This window comes from Passer domesticus, chromosome 15, assembly GCF_036417665.1.
Source record: "Passer domesticus isolate bPasDom1 chromosome 15, bPasDom1.hap1, whole genome shotgun sequence".
NCBI classification, from domain to species: Eukaryota; Metazoa; Chordata; class Aves; order Passeriformes; family Passeridae; genus Passer; species Passer domesticus.
Window position 1 is genome coordinate 15,069,794 of NC_087488.1, and position 19,328 is coordinate 15,089,121.

The 19,328-nt window shown below is 51.1% G+C and overlaps 1 protein-coding gene across 2 annotated transcripts in view; it reads right to left on the reverse strand.

Moving 5' to 3' along the window:
- The window catches only part of CACNA1H (calcium voltage-gated channel subunit alpha1 H), a 160,145-nt gene extending 142,756 nt beyond the window's left edge, over positions 1–17,389 (reverse strand). For both annotated transcript variants that reach the window (XM_064390916.1, XM_064390915.1), the window contains exons 1-2: positions 17,023–17,389; positions 16,462–16,775 (exon numbers count right to left, since the gene is read on the reverse strand). In XM_064390916.1, coding sequence (XP_064246986.1) covers positions 16,462–16,757 — 296 coding nt within the window. In that variant the 5' untranslated portion in view covers positions 16,758–16,775; positions 17,023–17,389. The remainder of the gene's footprint in view (positions 1–16,461; positions 16,776–17,022) is intronic.
- Positions 17,390–19,328: the final 1,939 nt, after the last annotated feature.

Sequence of the window (19,328 nt, forward strand, 5' to 3'; positions counted from 1 at the left end):
AGCAGAAATCCCTCCTTTCCCAGCAGAAATCCCTCATTTCCCAGCAGAAATCCCTCCTTTCCCAGCAGAAATCCCTCCTTTTTCCAGCAGAAATCCCTCCTTTCCCAGCAGAAATCCCTCATTTCCCAGCAGAAATCCCTCCTTTCCCAGCAGAAATCCCTCCTTTATCCAGCAGAAATCCCTCCTTTCCAGCAGAAATCCCTCCTTTCCCAGCAGAAATCCCTCATTTCCCAGCAGAAATCCCTCATTTCCAGCAGAAATCCCTCCTTTATCCAGCAGAAATCCCTCCTTTATCCAGCAGAAATCCCTCCTTTCCCAGCAGAAATCCCTCCTTTTTCCAGCAGAAATCCCTCCTTTCCCAGCAGAAATCCCTCATTTCCCAGCAGAAATCCCTCCTTTCCCAGCAGAAATCCCTCCTTTATCCAGCAGAAATCCCTCCTTTCCAGCAGAAATCCCTCCTTTCCCAGCAGAAATCCCTCATTTCCCAGCAGAAATCCCTCATTTCCAGCAGAAATCCCTCCTTTATCCAGCAGAAATCCCTCCTTTTTCCAGCAGAAATCCCTCCTTTCCAGCAGAAATCCCTCCTTTCCCAGCAGAAATCCCTCCTTTCCCAGCAGAAATCCCTCCTTTATCCAGCAGAAATCCCTCCTTTCCCAGCAGAAATCCCTCCTTTTTCCAGCAGAAATCCCTCATTTTCCAGCAGAAATCCCTCCTTTCCCAGCAGAAATCCCTCATTTCCCAGCAGAAATCCCTCCTTTATCCAGCAGAAATCCCTCCTTTTTCCAGCAGAAATCCCTCCTTTCCCAGCAGAAATCCCTCCTTTTTCCAGCAGAAATCCCTCATTTTCCAGCAGAAATCCCTCCTTTTTCCAGCAGAAATCCCTCATTTTCCAGCAGAAATCCCTCCTTTTTCCAGCAGAAATCCCTCCTTTCCCAGCAGAAATCCCTCATTTCCAGCAGAAATCCCTCATTTCCAGCAGAAATCCCTCATTTCCCAGCAGAAATCCCTCCTTTCCCAGCACACATCGGGAATGTGCTGGCGGTGATGTCGTGTCTAACACGAAGTGACATCGGGAATGTTTTCCAAGAGCAAAAATATTCCTCGTTTTCCAAGTGGGACAAAGCCTGGCCTGGTTTCAATCCTGCTCTGACCTGGCTGTGACCAGGGGTTGAACTCCCGGGAAAAGTGGAGCAGGGAAAGGCAGGAGAGGGGAGGGAAGGATGAAGGGAAAGGAAAAAGCAGCTGGAAGTGTCACAGGCGAGCAGAGACCAGATATTTTCTGGGATTTAATGGACACAGCCTGGGAAAGCAGCAGGGAAAAGCAGAAATCCCACATCACCCACAGCACCAGGGATTGTTTTCAGGGAAAAATATCCCATTTCCAGGAAAACTCATCCAAATCCAGCATCCCCACAGCCAAAATCTAAATTTTACTGAAGTTTAAAACCAACTGAGTCCAATTCCAAAAGAAATTTGCTTCCCAAGGGTGAGTTATCCCAAAGAAAAACCTGGATCAGCAGGAAGCTCCAGTACCAAGCAGCTCCACACGTCCTGGTTGGGATATCCAGAGCCTCTGAACGCAAATATTCCCAAATTCCTCAGCACCATCATCCCAAGGGAGACAGGAGCCTGCCCAAAGCAGCTCCCAGCTCCCTCCCATCCACAAAATTCCAGCTTTTCCCAAAGCCAGAATTGCAGGATGTGTGGCAGAGGATGAGTCAAAAAAAAATGGATTTTAAGATGCTTTTCCTTCTCCAAACCAGCCAGAAAATTCCTGAGAATGGGAATTTGACTGAAATTTAATGAAATGGGATGGAATTTGAGGCAATGAATTCGTTTCAGTGGCCACTCCTGGGATCTCAGAAGGATTTGGGAAGTGATCCAAGGTTCCTGGAGAATGGGATGCTGCAAGTCCAGGGGACATGGACGGGGCTTCTGTGCCACAGGGAAAGTTTAAATGGAATATTGGGAAAAAATTCCTGGCTGGGAAGGTGGTGAGGCCCCAGATTCCCAGAAAATCAGCAGCCTCATCCCTGGAATTGTCCAAGGCCAGCTTGGAGCACCCTGGGATAGTGGGAAGCGTTGGGGTTGGAACAAAATGAGCTTCAAGGCCCCTTCCCAGCCCCACCATTCCACGATTCCGTGAATTCTCCAGTGCCAGCCAACCCCACATCCCCATCCCTGACGGATCAGCCTGGTTTTCCCAAATGATCCCATTTTTATCCCCAGCAGAGGCACCTGTCAAATGCCAATTGCCATTTCCTTCGCTGCATTTCTAATCCCAGGGTACCCCGAGGATCAATGGCCCAGGGACGCAGAGGAAGCTGCTCCCAGTCCAATATCCAATAATTATTGGATAACTCGGCCTCCGACGTGGGTGGGTTGCCAGGTTATGCCTGAACAAAATTCCATTTCCAGAGGGAAAAAATATTCCTCCTGGGGATCGGGATTTATGGTTGGAGCAGGATATTTCCATCCTGTGAAAACAGGGGCAGGAAGGATGGAAAAGCTTTGGTTTTCCCAATTCTTTTCCCACTTTTCCTCTTATCTCTTAGGACACGAGGAGCTGATATCCATGGATACAACACTGACATATCCAGGATCAAATCCTGCCCTAATTATCCCGAATCCACCAGCACAATCCAGGGGATGATCCCACTGAGCTGGGAAGTTTTGGATGCTGCCGTTGATCCAGACAAATTCCAGACTGGTTTGGAATTGGAATTAAAGCTCATCCAGTTCCAATCCCAACACTTCCCCCTATCCCAGGCTGCTCCAGGCTGGACTTGGACAATTCCAGGGATCCAGGGGCAACCACAGCTTTTCTGGGCATCTGTGCCAGTTTCCCTCATGGATCAGCCCTTCCCTGCTCACACACTCGTGGAGCAGAGGGAATATTCCTCTTCCTTTCTGACCCAACCCCAAAAAATCAGGGAATTCTGGATGCACCACCTGAGTCTGCCAGCAGGAATTCCCAGTGTGATCCCTGCAGTGCAGATTTTGGAATGCACAAAGCACGGATCCATGGAGAGATCAATTACCGGAGGTGGGAGCTTTGTACAGCCACAAAAAAAAAAATGGGGAAAATGGGAAAAACTCCTAAAAATGCTGCAATCCCAGGAATTCCTGCATTTCCTGGGTTCTCCTTTCAGCTTTCCAATACAGCCACAGCGAATTCCAAGCAAATTCCAGGTGGGAGTTTGACAATGACAGAAGAACTGCTTGGGATTCCAAATTCCCAAGGGCTCCTAATTCCAGCTGGAAGCTGTTCCAGGAGCTTGGAGCCGCAGAATTCCTGGGATGCTGCCACTGTTTAGATTGGAGCCCTGCAGGGAGGTTTCTCCTGGAAAAGCCCCATATAAGGATGACCCAGGGAGAACAAAAGGCAAGGAAGGAGCAGGATTTGGGATTCCTCAGCCAGGGAATGGGGCTGGATGTGTCCCCCAGCTCCCTCCAGACCATTCCCAGCATGAACTGCTTCTCCCTCCTCCCGGATCCTGATAAAGCTGCTGAAATTCCCAAGTGTCTTACATTTTCCCTTGATCCATAAATAGCCCTGGCATTTCCAGTGGCACATCCTGCCTGTGGAAATTGGAAAATTGGACGGAGTCCTTGCTGAATTCCCGTTGTTATCCATCTTTTCCAATGTCCTCCCCTCCAAACCCCGTCGGAACTCCAGGTGGAGAAGTGAAGTCGTTAGGAAAGATTTCCTGACAAAGCTCGGGAACACCGAAGGGCTCCGGGCATTTTTCCCCTTCCATTGGATTGACTCTGACACTTCCATCCTCTTCTCAAAGTTTTCCTTGGAGCCAATCCTGCTCCTTCCCTGCCCAGCACAGGGAAAGGCCGAGGTTTGTCTGGAATCACGTGGTTTTATCCAGGATTTATCAGATTTTGGAGGAATTTTGCTTAAAGAGGGAAAAACTTAAATATTCCCAGTGTTCTTTTTCCTTTAAAAGTTTCCTCTCTCCCCAGGAAAGGGAAATGGCTTTAAACTGGAAGAGAGGAGGTTTCAATGGACTTGGGAAGGAGGGAAGGGATGGGATGGAATTCCCAGAGAAGCTGTGGCTGCCCCTGGATCCCTGGAAGTGCCATTAGAGTGGTCACTGTCCCTGTGCCAAGCCAAATCCATGGATTTCTTATTTTCCTTATCCCAATATCAGCCCTTTCCTGCTTAACACGGGGAGGATGGAGCATCCAATCATAAAAATCCAGGAAAAAAAGGAAAACCACCAAAAATGCAAAATCTGACGAGGAAATTGAGATTAAAAATAAAAAAATTAGAGATTTTTCCATTAAATACCTGGATTAAAAAGGCTTTTGGGAGTCCAGATCCACATCTGGGAAGGGCTGGAATCTGCCTGGGATGTTTGGAGCTGGCGCTGACGCGTGGGATGAGTGACATTGGATTGGGGACAGGGAATGGGATCGAGTGATCCCAACAATTGATTGGGAATCAATGAGGCTGCACAGATTGAACAGCACTGCCCCATTCCCACAGAACTGCAAATGGATCTGGAATGCTGGGAATATCCCCCCTAATTCCTCTGAATCCTCTTTTTTCCCTCCATTTAGTGTGGAAAAGCTGCCTTTCCCAGGAGCCTGACTCGTTCATTCCCTCAAATTAGGGGGAAAGGGAAATCAGAATCCACACAGTTCATGGAAAAAGTTCTCCAGGATGGAGGGGATGGAGCCAGGAAGTTTCACTGACTCCCTTGATTTTTTAGGAATTTGGATTTTGGATCCTTGGCTGAGGATGCTGGGGGAAGGATGGGGGCAGGGAGCAATTCCCGGATTCATCTGGAATTCAAGTGAAGTCCAGGGGAAAGGACAAATTCAAGCAAAATATTCCTCACACTCCATCTGCATTTCCAGCCTGGCTTTTAATTCCAAACCCCAAAAAACCCAAAAAAGCTTTAAAGCCCCTCCCACACGGAATGCAATCACCCAGAAAAAAAAAAAAAAAAGGATTAGAGCCGGAGGAACACGGATATGGATTATTCCATCCTTTGGCAAGTGGAAAATAAATCATCCCATTGGAGCCAGAGCCACGAGGGTGAGGGAGGGAACAGAAAAATGGGAATGATCCTAAAGGAATTCATTCCAGAGCATCCTTGGGATGGGACGGATGAGCTTCCTGCAGAACCGAGTGCTCCCAGAAAAAAGCGGATTTAAAAGGGGAAAAAAAAAAAAAGGAACAACCAACAAATTAAATGGAAAAATCCAACAATGGATAATTAGCAGATGGAAAAGCAAAGCTGCAATTTAGGTGTCTCCAAAGGGAAATCCCAACAAGTGGCTCCACGGATTTATTTTCACTTTTTCCTTTGATCTCGCTGGCTGGGAGGAGAATTCCTACAAAACTGGAGCAACCCAGAGCAGGAAAAACCCGAGCGGAGACGTTCGGAGTCTCCCCCTCTCCTGACCCCGCTTTCCGCCCCCGGGACTCATTAAACTGGGAAAATCCCGCGGGATCCAAAGGTTCTGGCAGTGAGCACACGGAGATGTTTTCCAGAGCAAATGTTGGGCCATAAATAATGGATCAGGAACGGAGACGGAATGAATGGATTTATCTCCTCCAGAGCTCCAGAGTCAGAGCAGGCTGGGATTTCAGTGGATTCCAAGTAATCCAAGATTTTGTAGGAATAACCTTATTTTTGAGGCTTTTCTTTTTCAGGCTAAACTCTGGAGCTGGGTGTCTATTCCCAAAAATTCCACATCATCCTATTTTCCCCAGAATTCCAACACTGGGGCTGGCAATGCTCTGGGATTTGTGGGAAAATTGTGGAATGTGGGAACAGCCCCCAAATCCAGCTCCAAAATGATCTCCCTGGAAATCACTGCTGCACCATTCCTGGTGTATCCCAGAGCTTTTCCCATTTTTCCCAGTAATGCACGAGGAATCCTGTCCTTGGATTTTTATCCCAGGATGTCAAATCCTCGGGACACTGAGCCAAGGGTTTCCTTGGAGTGACCAAATCCAGGGATTTCTGGGATTTGGCCTGGTCCAGGCTGCACTGAAGGCTTTGGATCTTTCTCAGGATTTTGCCCGGGCTCCTTTTCCCAATGTCCAATCCATTCCTACGGAATGTGGACGGACCTGCCACCAACCCTTCCCTTTGAGGTGACATCCAGCCCTGTGTCCATGACTTCCTCCGGAATTATTTCCTTCTTCATGAACCAAAAATCCATCCCAACCTGAAATCCCGATTATTCCAGTGGGGAGGAGAAAGGATGGGAGAGGGGGAAGTGGTTTTCCAGGAAAATCCTGGATCCAGCAGACTTTGAGCCACCCTCATTCTGCCACTGGAATTTCACTGAGCAGAACCTCATGGATCCCACGCTGTGTCCCATGCCACAAATCCAACTTGGATTCAAGGACATTCCCAGCTGGAATCTGCTGGAATGAGATGTTTGGATAAGGGAGGAGATGCCTCTTGTTTGCTTCCACTGATTTTCCAGCTTTCCCTGTAATTCCCTCTTCTCCCCGTGACCTTCTGTGGAGGACAGGCACGGATACAAGAAGAGCTCCCTAAATTCCATTAACTTCCCAAAAATCCCTCTGCCTTTCAATCCAGGCTGCATGAATTCCCAAATAATGAAATCTCCCGTCAGGATGATATGATCCAAAGTGACATTGGAGAAAGAAAGGGGGGAGGAAAAATAAGGATTAAAAAGGGAGCCAGGGAGAAATGGGTTGTCCTGGCAACTGGCGATTCCTTCCCAGCATTCCCAGATTATTTCATGGAATGAATGTTTTCCAATTAAACTGATAAAAGGTGGAATTTAGCCGAGGGTGACCACTTAAGCTTTAGTTGGAAAAAATTCCCTCTCCAATAATTGGAGTGATTTTTTTACCGTGGAAGGATTTAATCACGGCCTAGATTTGCCGGAAAAGCAAGAATTCCATCTTTTTTTTTAATGGAGCCAATTTATTTTCCCTTTAAACAATCCGAGAGGAAATAGGGAATAAAGCCTAAATCAGCACCTCGGATTAGGAAGGAGCAGCTGTGAACCTCTCCCATGGAATGATCTAATTCCAAGGTAATTATCCCGGATTTTTAACGCTCCGCTAAAATCCCAACATCAGCATTTTCGGGATTGACAGGCTGGGAATTCACGCCAAGGAGCCAAGTGGGAACCTGCAGTGCTGCCCAGCTTCTCCTCCAAGGTCAAGCATGCTGGAACATCCTTGGAAAAGCTGCCAGAATCCATAAATCTCCCTCAAATCCAACCTTTCCTCTCCAGGCACCGCTGGGAATCCAGCACGGAATGGACACGGAGGACAGCAAGACCACAACGGCTGGGAGGGACTTCCAGGAATAATTTTGGGAAAAGGAAGAGCGAGAAGCACTGGATTGGGTTGTAAATCCCAAAAAGTCCTTCTGCCATGGGAATGGTGCTGATCCTCCCGGGATTCCAGGGTGGATCGAGCCGGAGCCTCTGGAAAGGCTGGAAAAGTGTTTGAACTCCAGGACCTCTGAAGATCCAAAAGAAGATCCAAACTTTCCAGGCTCCCTAGCAAAGCCATCCATTCCCGAGAAGCTTTTGGAAAACAAGGAATCCACCGGAGACGGGCACGGGACAGGAAAACTTTGGATAATGACTCTGAGTGACCTTCCCTGGATTGAAAGGGAAACAAACCCAACTTTCCTTGGAAAAGCAGCTCCTCGGAGTGCTGCTCATCCAAAGAAATCCATTTGGATTCGTTTGGAATTGGGAAGAGGGAAGAGCTCAAACTGGGAGGCAGGAATTTGATGGAATCTTTATCATCCAGAGGCGACGGAAAGCTAAGGCAGGAAGGGAAGGGGAATTTTTCAAAGGAAAGAGCAGATCCCCTGGTGCCTCGTTATCCTGCCACAAAATTCCCACTTTTCCCAGGCTTTTCTCCCACAATTCCAACTTCAAGAGGAGGGCGAGGAAGAGGAGGCAGCAAAGAGCACATGGGAGGTGAGGGCTGGATTTGGGGTGAAAAACTCCCCAAAAAAGACAGGATCAAGTTGGGAATTTTTACTCCAAGCATTCCAAAAAATCTCTCTGGAGTAGCAGGAATTTTTTTTCCCTAAAAATTCCTGGGATGGTGGAAAAAGGAGTTTTTTTGTGCCCTTCCAAGGCGGTGGCCTGGGAGGGATCAGCGCCATCCGTTGCCATGGGAATGATATTCCCAGGAAACGCGGCTGGAGGTGGAGAGGAAACCCCAGAGATCCATTAGCAACAGGTTGCTATGGCAACGGCTCCAAGCTCATTAATTCCTCCTTTCCTTCCCCCTATCCCAAATAAAAACCAAACCCAAACCAACTTTTCCTGGGCATGGGGTGGAAAATCCGTGGGGAATTTCACCAGGAATGCACACGGATGAAGGAACAGCACCAAAATTGCCACTCGTGTCCCCAAATTGCCTTTTCCAACAGGGATTTCAAATAAAATGAGGGTTTTAGGGATAATTCCTGGTTTTTGTGGCCTGAGAGCTGCTCCCAAAGGGAAAAATGAGATTTTGCCATGAAAACTGAGGAAAAGTAAAAAATTCCGTGGTTTTCTCCCCCCTCTGTCCCCTCATGTTCTGCCAAGTCCCAATTCCTCGGATAAATTTGTTCTCCCTGGATTCAGTCTGGGAATTCCCTCCTCATCCTAAAAAAAGCTGGGTTGGGTTCCAAGAGCAGCAGGATGTGGAAAAGATGGGAAAAGGAGGATGAGATCCAAACTCTGGTTTGGAATTCCCTCCTGGCATTTCCAGGAAACACAAAGCACTCCTGGAAAATCCCCTGGCTGGAGCTTTTCCAGCACTTCCAGGAAATCCCGTTGTCCTGTGGATATCCCAGTTCAGGTGGAAGGAATGGTGGGAATCTGACTTGGAAAAGACAGGGAAGGAAATAGACTTTTGATTAAAATGTGGAGAATTCGCTGCTCTAACAGCAAAATTCCTGGGAATGAGGGAAGAACTGGAGCAGAATTCTGTTGGGAGCTGCTAAAGGGAAAGTCCAGGGAAATTTCACGTCTGGGATCAGGCAGCACAGGGAATATGAAAATATTCCCATTTTTCCAACTCATTTTTACTTTTCTCCGTTGTCACCTCTTGTTCCCAAATGTAATTGAGGAGACAGCAACACTTGATCCCTGAATTAAAAAATTCCTGGGAAATTCTGTCCCTTCCATCCTTTTATGCCTCTTTTGATCCCCAAAATTCCAGGCAGGATTCAATCCATGGAATTTGTGCTGAGCTCAGCTTGAAAAGAGCCTTTCCCTCAATTTTTTTTTCCTATTCCACAGGTTTTTCCTCCAAATTAAACCTCTGGAATTCCAAAACCTTTCCCAAATCAGAGCTAAACCCAACCCCACTCCTAGGATTTTTCCTACAGAATTCAAGGAATTAGGCAGTGCTTGGAATATGAAGTTTTCCAGAGGAGTTTTATAATTATTGGGATTTCTCTCTGAGCCTGGTCTGGGACACAAGGAATGCTCTGGGACACCAGGAATGCTCAGGGATGCGAGGGATTCCCTGGGAATCCAGGAATGCTCTGGGACACCAGGAATGCTCAGGGATACGAGGGAATCCCTGGGAATCCAGGAATGCTCTGGGATAAAAGGGATCCACTGGGAAGGAAGGTGGAAAATGCTCAGATCCCAAAAAGCACTGCTAGAAAATCTGGGATACCCGGATCAGATGCAAAGGATTTGTGGCTAACAGTGGCAGCTGAGGGGAATATTCCAGGATCCATATTCCAAAGGCTGGGAGGAGCTGCTGGCTCTGGCCTGGGCCACCACTTTGTGAACTGGGATGGAGCAATTCCAGCCGTTCCAAAGGGGATCCAGCCCCGCCCCTTTGGTGGGAATTCCATCGCTCCTGCCACTGTCCCAGACTTCTCCAGCCCTCTGCAAACAGCATCTGGAAATTCATGGATCTGCCAGGATGTAAATCCAAGCATTAATTCCACATTTATCCAGGTTTCTTCCAACCTGGAAAGATCCCATTCCCAGTAATATTTATGGACTGGTGAGAACTTCCATGGAAAAACCAAGATTTTCCCAACATCCAGTCTAAAGGAGCTCAGGACAGACTCCTGATGAAAAAAATGGAGCTTTTGGCTTCCCAACCCTCTGGAAAGGGCAGCACATCCCAGAATTCCAGAGAAACCAACCCCCCAGGATGCACAGCCAGATTGAGCTCATCCCTCTTGGCAGCCCCGGCCCTGGAGCCTTTTTAGGGATTCTGGTCCAGCATTCCCAGGCAGACAGAATCCCAGGGATGTCTGGAGCAGCAGGAATTGTTGGCACTGGATCGCTCCAGGAGCCATTGGGAGGTGCAGAAATCCTGGAGAACATCCAGCAGGAGCCGGGATCAGGACACGCTGCTGGGCCGAGAGCATTCCCTGATGGTTCCCTGATTCCTGAGGCTCCCAAGTTTCCCTGTTCCCAAATCTCCCTGCTCCCAAATCCCTGATTCCTGAGACTCCCTGATTCCCGAGTTTCCCTGCTCCCAACTCTTGGGAAACACAGGGTTAAGCCTGGCTTAAACTCAGGCCTAAAGTGACTTCAGCAGGGATGATCCCGCCTTGTTTGCCCTCAGCTCTGTCCCAAGGGATGCTGGAGATGGATTTGGGATCCTTTAGCAGGTCAGGATTTGGGATTAAACAGCCCCATCCCACCTGAGCTGGCAGCCCCTGGAATGAGCCCTTTCCCAATCCCAAAGAATTCCCATTTGTGGCACCAAATCCCACATTTTGCTTTGTCTCCCGTCCTTCCCTTCCTGTCATTCCCAGTCAAGGAGGTGTCAGTTCCTCCTTCTCTCCAAATCCTCGGAGACAGGAGCAGAAATCCATGGAAACACCTGTGTTCTGATCCCAAATCTCCCAGGAATTCCTGGAACAGCAGGAAAATCCAAACAAGCAAGCAGAGAGGATCAAAGTTTGGGTACAACGAGCTCCACACGAATCCCACGGGATGCTCTTCCCAAAACATCCCTGTCTGTCACATCCATCCAACATCCTCCATCCCTTGGGAATGGGGCTGATATCCCAAAAATCCACACTGCAACTCCTGCTTCCAGCAAGATCTCCCAGGATTTTTGATATCCGGGCAAATCCTCCCCGCTGGGATGGAGGGAAGGGATTGGGAGCAGAGACCCAACTGGAATTCCTGCCTGGAATAGCTGCACACACACAGAGCCATCCCATTCCTCTGGAATTCTAGGGAAAAACAGCCAAATAGTGGGAGCATTGTGAGCTCACACAATTCCCATCTGTCCATGGAAAGAGGGAAAATGAGATCCCAGAGCTGAGCATTTCATCCGCTGCCAAATCCCTGCTCCTGCTGCAGTGCCCAGACCGGATTTTTATCCGGGAAAAAAAGAGGGGAAATTGTCTTTTCCAGCTGCTTTTTGTCAAAGTTTCCCAGACCACTCTGGAGTGAACATTCCCAGATTTCCAGAGAGGTCGGGAAGAGCCTGGACATGGAGCTCATCACTCTCTAATTCCCTTCCCTTGCTGCTTCAGGAAAAGGATTGGAAGTTCTGGAATTAACTCCTAGCTGGGATCATGGAATAACCCTGGAGTAACTTCCCTCCTATTCCAGGCAGTGAAATATTCCCTCCAAAGTGTCTTTTCCTTAAAATCCCAATGATTTAGGGATCGGGGATTTAGGGATTTGCCCCAAGCAGCAGCTGCTGCCTCAGGAATTAAAAGCAAAATTTGAGTTTCCAATATCTGTGTAAATATTCGGGAAATGTTCCTCACATGAGGAATTCCAGCCTTGGAAAGCTGGGCAGGCTCTCCAGGGGATGGAATTCTGAGGGATTTAAGGAAAACACACCTGGATGGCTTTGGGTGGGCATCCCTGGGATTCCTCCTGAATTTCCAGCAGCCTGAGGAGGTCCCAGACTGGGAACCAGGGGGGAAATCCAGGGAAAACTCTGAGTGGGCAGCAGGAATTCTTGGCTGCAGCAGGGATTGGGAAACAATTCCCAAATCCATGCAGAAACAGGGAGAAAATCCCAATTCCCAGTTTATTTACTGCAAGCAAGAGTGGAATGGAATTATCCCACTTGGAGCTTGGAAAAGTCAGGATTTGGCTCCCAATGGATCAGCCCGAGCCCCCAAACACAAAGCCAAGGGAAAGGTGAGTTTAAATCAATCTAATCCCATTTTTTCATTTAAAAAATCCCTAAAAACCAGCAAAACACCCCAGAGAAACTGGATGGTCATTCAGGGAACAGCCACAGGAAATCTGGGATGCCACTGCCCCAGATCCAACCCCAGGGATGAGCTGGATCCTCGGATCTGCTGCATTCCCAGTTCCACTCCTGGGATACACTGCTCCGTACTTCCAAGGAATTTGTCAGCCTGAAATGCATCCATAAACACCATGGAAAATGGGAATTAGATGCTCTGAAATTCATCTGGAATGGGAATAAATTGAGGATATTTGCCAGGGATTATGAGGAATCCTCAGGAAAATCCAATGGGATGAGCTGGAGTTTGCACTGAGGGGGATTTTCCAGGGAATATCCAGCCAAGGAAAACTTAAAATAAATCAAGAGAAGAGGAAAACCAGCCTCAAAACCACTCTGGAATCACTGAAATCCTGTTTTTTGTGGAAAACCCTGGATTTGGGGATGCAGGGATGGATAACTCCAGAATCCATTGGCAATAAAACATGGATGAGGATAAAGGGATCCTAGAAAAGCCAGGCTTGGAAACAGATTCCCAGTGCTGTGCCTCCCATCCCTCCATCCCATTTTTCCAGAGGGAAAACCCTTTGGAGATGTCCTGGGATGAATTCCAAGCTTTCCACCACATCAGAGCCCATCCTTGACCCAAAAATCCAGGAGATGCTTCCAACCCCTCCCGAGGACATCCGGGGATTCACCCCTTCCTTGCCAATCCCAAATATTCAAGGTGACCCCATCTGACATTCCAGGTTTCCATGGATCCACTCGGGAAAAGCCAGGGAATGACCCTGAGGGGTGGCAAATCCCAAATCCCCACGGGAACGGCACAAAACGCCACCCACAGCCCTCCAGAAATAAACAGACGTAGGAGATCCAATCCGAAGGAAAATAAAGAAGTTTGATCCTAATTTTATATGGATTAAAAAAAAACCAAAGTGAAATTCAAAGCACTGCAGGGAGACAGAGAGAAAATCCACCCAGGTTTGAGGGAAAATCCCATTTGGATCAGGGCTTGTGTCCCAAAAATGATGTTTGGGTTGTTTGTGTGTTGGGATTTTGGGGTGGGAATTGGGATTGGAGGTGATCCCGGAGCTCGGGAAGAGATTCCTGCACTCAGAAAATCCAGGAATAAATTCAAGGAATGCCACTGCACAGCAGAAGTGACAGCAGAGTGTTCCTGCTCGGATTAAGTGAATTAGCACACTCCTAATTAGTGCTCCCACCCCCCAAAATCAGCGCTTTTCCTCAAGAATTCCTAACTGGAATATGTTATGAACCCAAACGTCTGGAAGCAGAGGGGGAGGCAGAGCAGGATCCTCCCCAGGATCACTTTTCCAGGTTTTTCTCAGCATTCCCAACGGCAGCAGCGCCGTTGGAACCCCGAGGTGCAGCTCCCCCATTTGCCCCATCCCCGTTTTCCCGCTGATGCCTCCGGCTGGGAATGTTTCCCGGGAATGCTCCCGGCTCTGTAAACTGATCCCGCCCCACCTGTCCCCTCCAGAACCCGGCTCCAGCTTTTTTTAGCCATTCCAAAGCCTCCCAGTGACCCCTTCCTGCTTAAGCTCCACACAAATCACGTTTTTTGGGAAGATTCCCACCTGCTCTGGGCCGCAGGGCTGGGATAGCTCCGATTCCCAAAAATATCCGGAGTGGTTGGCAGCTCTTGGAAGATCTGGGTGGGAAAGGGAGATTCCCACGGGGTCCATTGGATGGAGGCACAGTGGGAATTTTGGGTGCCTCATCCGAAGGCAGCTCCATTCCCAGGGTGCCCCACGGGATCGGCCTCAAGGAGCTGCTGGAAATTGGACCCTGGAATTTCACAGGAGAATTCCCAAACCAGCAAACACAGGGAAAAGAGGGAGATGGGAATTGGAGGGCACAGAACGAGACTTTCCCCTCTTCCCACCAAATCAATCCCAGTGGGAGCAAGGACAACTTCCCTGGGAAAAACAACCAAAAAGCCCCATCCAAGGAGGGCACCTCGGGAAGATCCAAGGATTTTGGGAGCATTCCCAGTTCCCATCCCTCCCTTCCATAAATCCTAAGGAAAACCCAACACCCTTTTTCCTGGTTCATGGATTTGTGCTTCGGGAAGGGCAGGAAGAGGATCTAAACCCACAGAGCCAGAAATTCCCTCTGTGGGATCTTTTCCCTCTGGGAAAATCTCCCAGGAATTCCAGCCCTCACTGCCCAGACCCAGCCGTGCTCCTCCTCCAGTCCCCTCTTCCAGCTGCTTCCCAAGTGTCCCACTCCATGGAATTTTTCCTGAGATTCAGGTTTCCAGGTGTTTCCAACACACCCAGACCCAGATCCCGCTCTGAGGTGCCTCCAAAAATCCCAACCAGCTCTTCCTGAAGAATTGAATCCAAGGATTTGATTTTGGAGACTGGGAAAATGGGAATAAATCGCAGCAAGGAGCTCATCCCTCCTGCTGCCATCCAAGCACACCAGCACTGAAATCCTGGGAATTCTATGGAATTCCTGCTTGGCTGTTAACAATCCATCCCCATTTCCAGCTGATGTTTTGTTGGATGAGGAAGTTTGGGAAAGGCAGGTGCTCTGCTTGGAATTCCCAACAGGAAAATCCAAGCCCAGCCTCAACACACCTGAACCCTCTCCTAAAACACCTGCCTTGGAATTCTCCACCTGCCAGAGGAGATTTCGGGAATGCCAAACCCCGAGACTCCCCCAAAGCCAAAGGAAATGACCTTTCCTCCCACCGACTCCCGAAGTTTTCCATCACAAGCACCTGGATTAGGGAATAAATCCATCCTGACTCACTCCTGCCTGTGACAACACAGCACCTTCCCCAAGGCCAGCTCCATCCCATTTTTCTTATGGAATTATCATTCCATGGAATATTTAAGCATCAACTCCTCCTTTTTACCCTTTCCATGTCCGAGTTCCCCCCTCAGGGCTGGAAATCCCAGTTGCAGTTGCCCCAAATCCCTTTTTTCCAGCATCCAGTCTCTCGGGAATGCTGGAATGAGCACCCAGAGGGCACTGGCGATGTTAGGCCCGGCTTAACCAGCAAGGAGCACTTTAGGAGGGGAATTAAAGCCCACATTTGCTGCAAGCAGAGACTTCACCCAACAAGAGCGGAGCCAAGAAATCAGCTGGGGCCAAGGAGCTCCATTTTCCAGAGAAAAGAAATTGGGAAAGGGATTTTTCCCGACTAAATCCAACCCTTAACGAATGCCTGAGTGTTTTCAGCAATCACTACAGAACCAAAGTTGGGCAACATTTTGTGCAAAACAAAAGGAGCCCCAAATCCATAAAAACTGTGGGATTTTCCCTCTGTTCATTCCTGCAGCTCCCCGTCCGGGGCAGCATTCCGGGGAGGAATGTGCAATTCCTGCTGGGCCGGCTGCTGGGGAGAACCAGGGGTTTGTGTGGGGAGCTGAGGCAGATCAATAATCAGCTTATTAATAAATAATGGGGTTAATAAATTAATAAATAAGGGGGAGAGAAGCAGGCAGGGATGGGGGGCAGGGAAAAGCAGGAATTCTCCACACAATGCCCGTGCTAAAAGCTCACTTCCCAAAGATTCCGGGCACAAACTGACAACTCTCGCTCTCACCCAGCATTCCGGGGAAAATTCCACCTCCTGGATGTCACGAGCCGGAGGAAAACGCTGCTGGGATGATTATTTAACATTCCTAAAGCCGGGAAAGGACACCGGGAGCGGCGGAGATTGAAGGGATTCACTGTTCCCTTCCTTCCCTGCAAGTTGCAGCAGAACAAAAGCGGAGGGGACTTTTCGGGAATGTGCCTTTCCCAAAGCAACTCCAGCCCCATTTTTCCCCGTCGGGAAAGCTCCCGTGCACTCGCGGCTCTTATATAAACAGCGGAGGGGCTGATCCCCCCCGGCATTCCAATAAAATCAAGGTCGCCTTTGGAATTGCGAGGATTCCCATCCCAGCCAGCCGCGAGTGGAGTTGAGGGATTTTTTTCCCTGCTGGGAATTTCGGGGGGTCGCGGCTCCGCACCCCCCGAGCGGCTCCGTCCTGCCCGTCCCGGACACTCGCACGGAGCCGCTGCGGGACCCTGGCGTGTCCCCAGCACGGGGGACACGGGGGACACCGGGGACACGCTCCCTGCGTGTCCCGCTGCCACAAATCCCCCTGTTCCCCTCTCCCTCTGGCGCTGGGGACACACCGAGGACACGCCGGTGGCTCCGTGGCATCCCCGGGGCGCTGCCGGCAGCGGGGACGCGCAGCTCCGCCGGGATGCTCCGGCCGCGGGGAGGGTCCCGGGGGTGTCGCGGTGTCCCGGGGGTGTCCCGAGGGAAAGGATATGGGTTACAGACCAGCCTGAGGCACCAGCTGCGCGGGCGGGTGGTTTGCTTGAGGCAGAAGAAGGCGGTGGGTGCCAGCGCCGGGTAAGGCACCTGCTCCTCCTCCTCGGAGCCCAGCTCGGCGGGCGGCTCTCGGCCGGGGGAGCCGCTGCCGGAGCCGGAGCCGCTGCCGGAGCCGCTGCCGGAGCCGCTGCCGGCATCCTCGGGCTCGGCGGGGCGGCGCGGCGCCGGCAGCGCCGTGATGGGCACCCGCACCTCGGCCGGGCGCGGCGGCTCGCGGCTCTCGCCGGCGCTCATGGTCGCGGCCAGCGGCACCTGCGGGGCGAGGGCAGCGGGTCAGGGCCGGGCTCCCTCCGCCGCGGCGCCCGGGGATGCTCCGCCGGGTCCCGGCGCTCCAGCCACAACAAAGGCGGGCGGGGGGAGGTCGGAGCCTCCGCCCGGGCGCGGCCGCTCCCGCCCCCCACGGCGAGCCGGGGGTGCCCCCCACCCTTGGGGACCCCCCGGAGGAGCCTTCTGGCGGTTGGTTTTGGGGGGGATGGTGGATGCTTGGGGGGTGTCCTACCTCAGTTGGGCGGAGCGCGGTGTCCCCAGGGGCATAGCCGTGCCTTGCTGCTCACATGGGACCGGCGACAATCGCGGCTCCGGGGGGTGGCCGAGCCCCCCACCCCAGGCACGGTGGCACCCCCAAAATCCAGCGGGGGAGGGGGAGGGAGGGGTTGGGGCTCGGCGTGCGGCGCCCGCCCGCGGGGATGGAGGATGGAGGAAGGCTGGGGAGAAGAGGAGGAGGAGGAAGAGCAGGAGGAGGAGGAGGAGGTGGCGGGGGCCGTTCCCGAGCCTCTCCCGACGGTAAATCCCAAGGAGCGAGGAGGAGGCAGCTCCGCCGAGCTTCGCCCGTGCCCAACAGGAAACTTCGGATTTACCGGGGGAGGAGGGAGAGCGAGGGGAGGGGAGAGCGGGGGCGGCGGGGGCGGGGGCCGGGAGGAGCCGGGGCAGCCCCGCATCGCCCCCTCCCCCGCCTTTGTTCGGGCTCCGCGCGGCGCTGCGGGACGGGAGCGCACCCATGGGTGGGGGGCAACGAGCCGGGGACCCCCCCAAAGCATCCCCGGGCGGGCGGAGAGGATTCGGAGCGGGAGGTGCGGGTTTGGTTCCGCTCCATCCTGCGAGGGCTGCGCGGCTCCGGCACCTCCAAAGGGGGGAGATCCCATAAAAAAGGGGGGATGCGCCCCTAAAAAGGGAGATGGAGCCCCAAAAAGGGGGATCGCCCCTCCCGGCGCTCCCCCAGCCCCTGGCTGAGCCCAGGTTGGAGGTAGGAGAGGTTTAATAACTAAGCTCGGCTCTAAGCTCGCAGCTCAGCTGCTCCAGGGTTTAACTCCCAAGAAACTCCCAGGGATCCCAAGAAACAGCTCAGGGAAAGTCCTCACAGGCTCCAGCCCTTCAGCTCCGCTCGGGAAGTTTTATCCCTTTGAATTCCTTGGAATCCCGTGAATTCTGTCAGGCTGGGGGTGCGGGGATGGGACTGAAATCCGGGAGTGGATGTGTTCCCGTCCCCTGGAATGTTTTCAGGAGCGCGAGTTCATTATCCAGCAGCACATTCCATTTGCAAATGCAGCTCCCGATGTTGTTCCCGGTTAATAACTGGGAATTGATTGGGAAGAGAGGTCAGGCGGCTTTCAAAGCTCCCGGAGCTGAGCCTAATGGGGCTCCTAAAGAGCTGGGATCTAGCGGCGATGATTCCAAGGTTTTATGGGATGCTCCCGGTTTGGGATGAACAGGGTGTGGCGATTTTAGTGTGGGATACAAAGGGGAAAGCCCCGCCAAGCAGGAGAGAGGGGAATGGAAAAGACCTCGAGGATGGGATCCAAGTATTCCCAAAAATTCATCAGGATCATCCAACCTGTGTGCAGGGCTGCTTGTGGGAATGCCACGGGGATAGGAGGGATATGGGATGAAGGATTGGGATGAGGCACGTGGGAAAATCCAAAGGGAATCACCAGGATCTCCTTCCAGTTGAATTCTGCTTGAATTCCTTCCCTGGGGTTGAATTCTCTCTGTTTCCTGCGCTTTTTGCCAATGTTTTCCATGAAAACCGGAGTGATTTTGTGGGAATTCTGAAGGATGTGGGATTTCCAGCTCACGTGGGGGGTCTCAGGCACATTGTTTCCCAAGCTTTTAGGATTCCTGACTCTGGGAAAGAGAATTCCAGAATGATGAAGGAGGATCCTTGCTCCGGATCCTCCACATCCCTGGAATTGTTCAAGGACAGGGCTTGGAGCATCTTGGAATAGAGGAAAGTGTCCATGTGGAAAAAAATTAACTCTAACTAATTCCAACCCCATGGAATTAACCCTGGAATAAACAGAGCAAGATCTGCCCTGCTCCTCCCAGTTCCTTGTGGGATCCTCAGGAATTACGGGAGGGAATAAATCCTCGTGCCATGAAAGTGTGGGCTCCTTTCCATAACCATAGCAGCTCTGAGGATGGATTTGGGGATGGATTTTGGGATGGATTTGGGGATGGATCCAGCATTCTCAGGAGCATCCTGCTATCCTGACACCCACTGGAAAGCCGGGAATTTTACTGCCTGTCTTTGGGATGGGGTCGAGGCATCTCTTGGCCCCTCCTTCTCCCCATTCCCATTTGACTCCACCTCCTGTTTCCCTCTAGAAGTCTGTGTCCCGAGCTGGAGAATTCCAGAGTGGGAAATTCCAGAAGATTCCACATCTTCCCTCTGGAATTTAGGATTTGTCGTAATTAGCTGGGAGCAAAGTGTGGAATCTGCAATGCAATCCCTGCTTTGCACAGCTCTCACCCTTTCCTTTCCCTTCCCCTTTCCCCTTGGTGGCACCAAATCCCAAATCGAGGGAACAA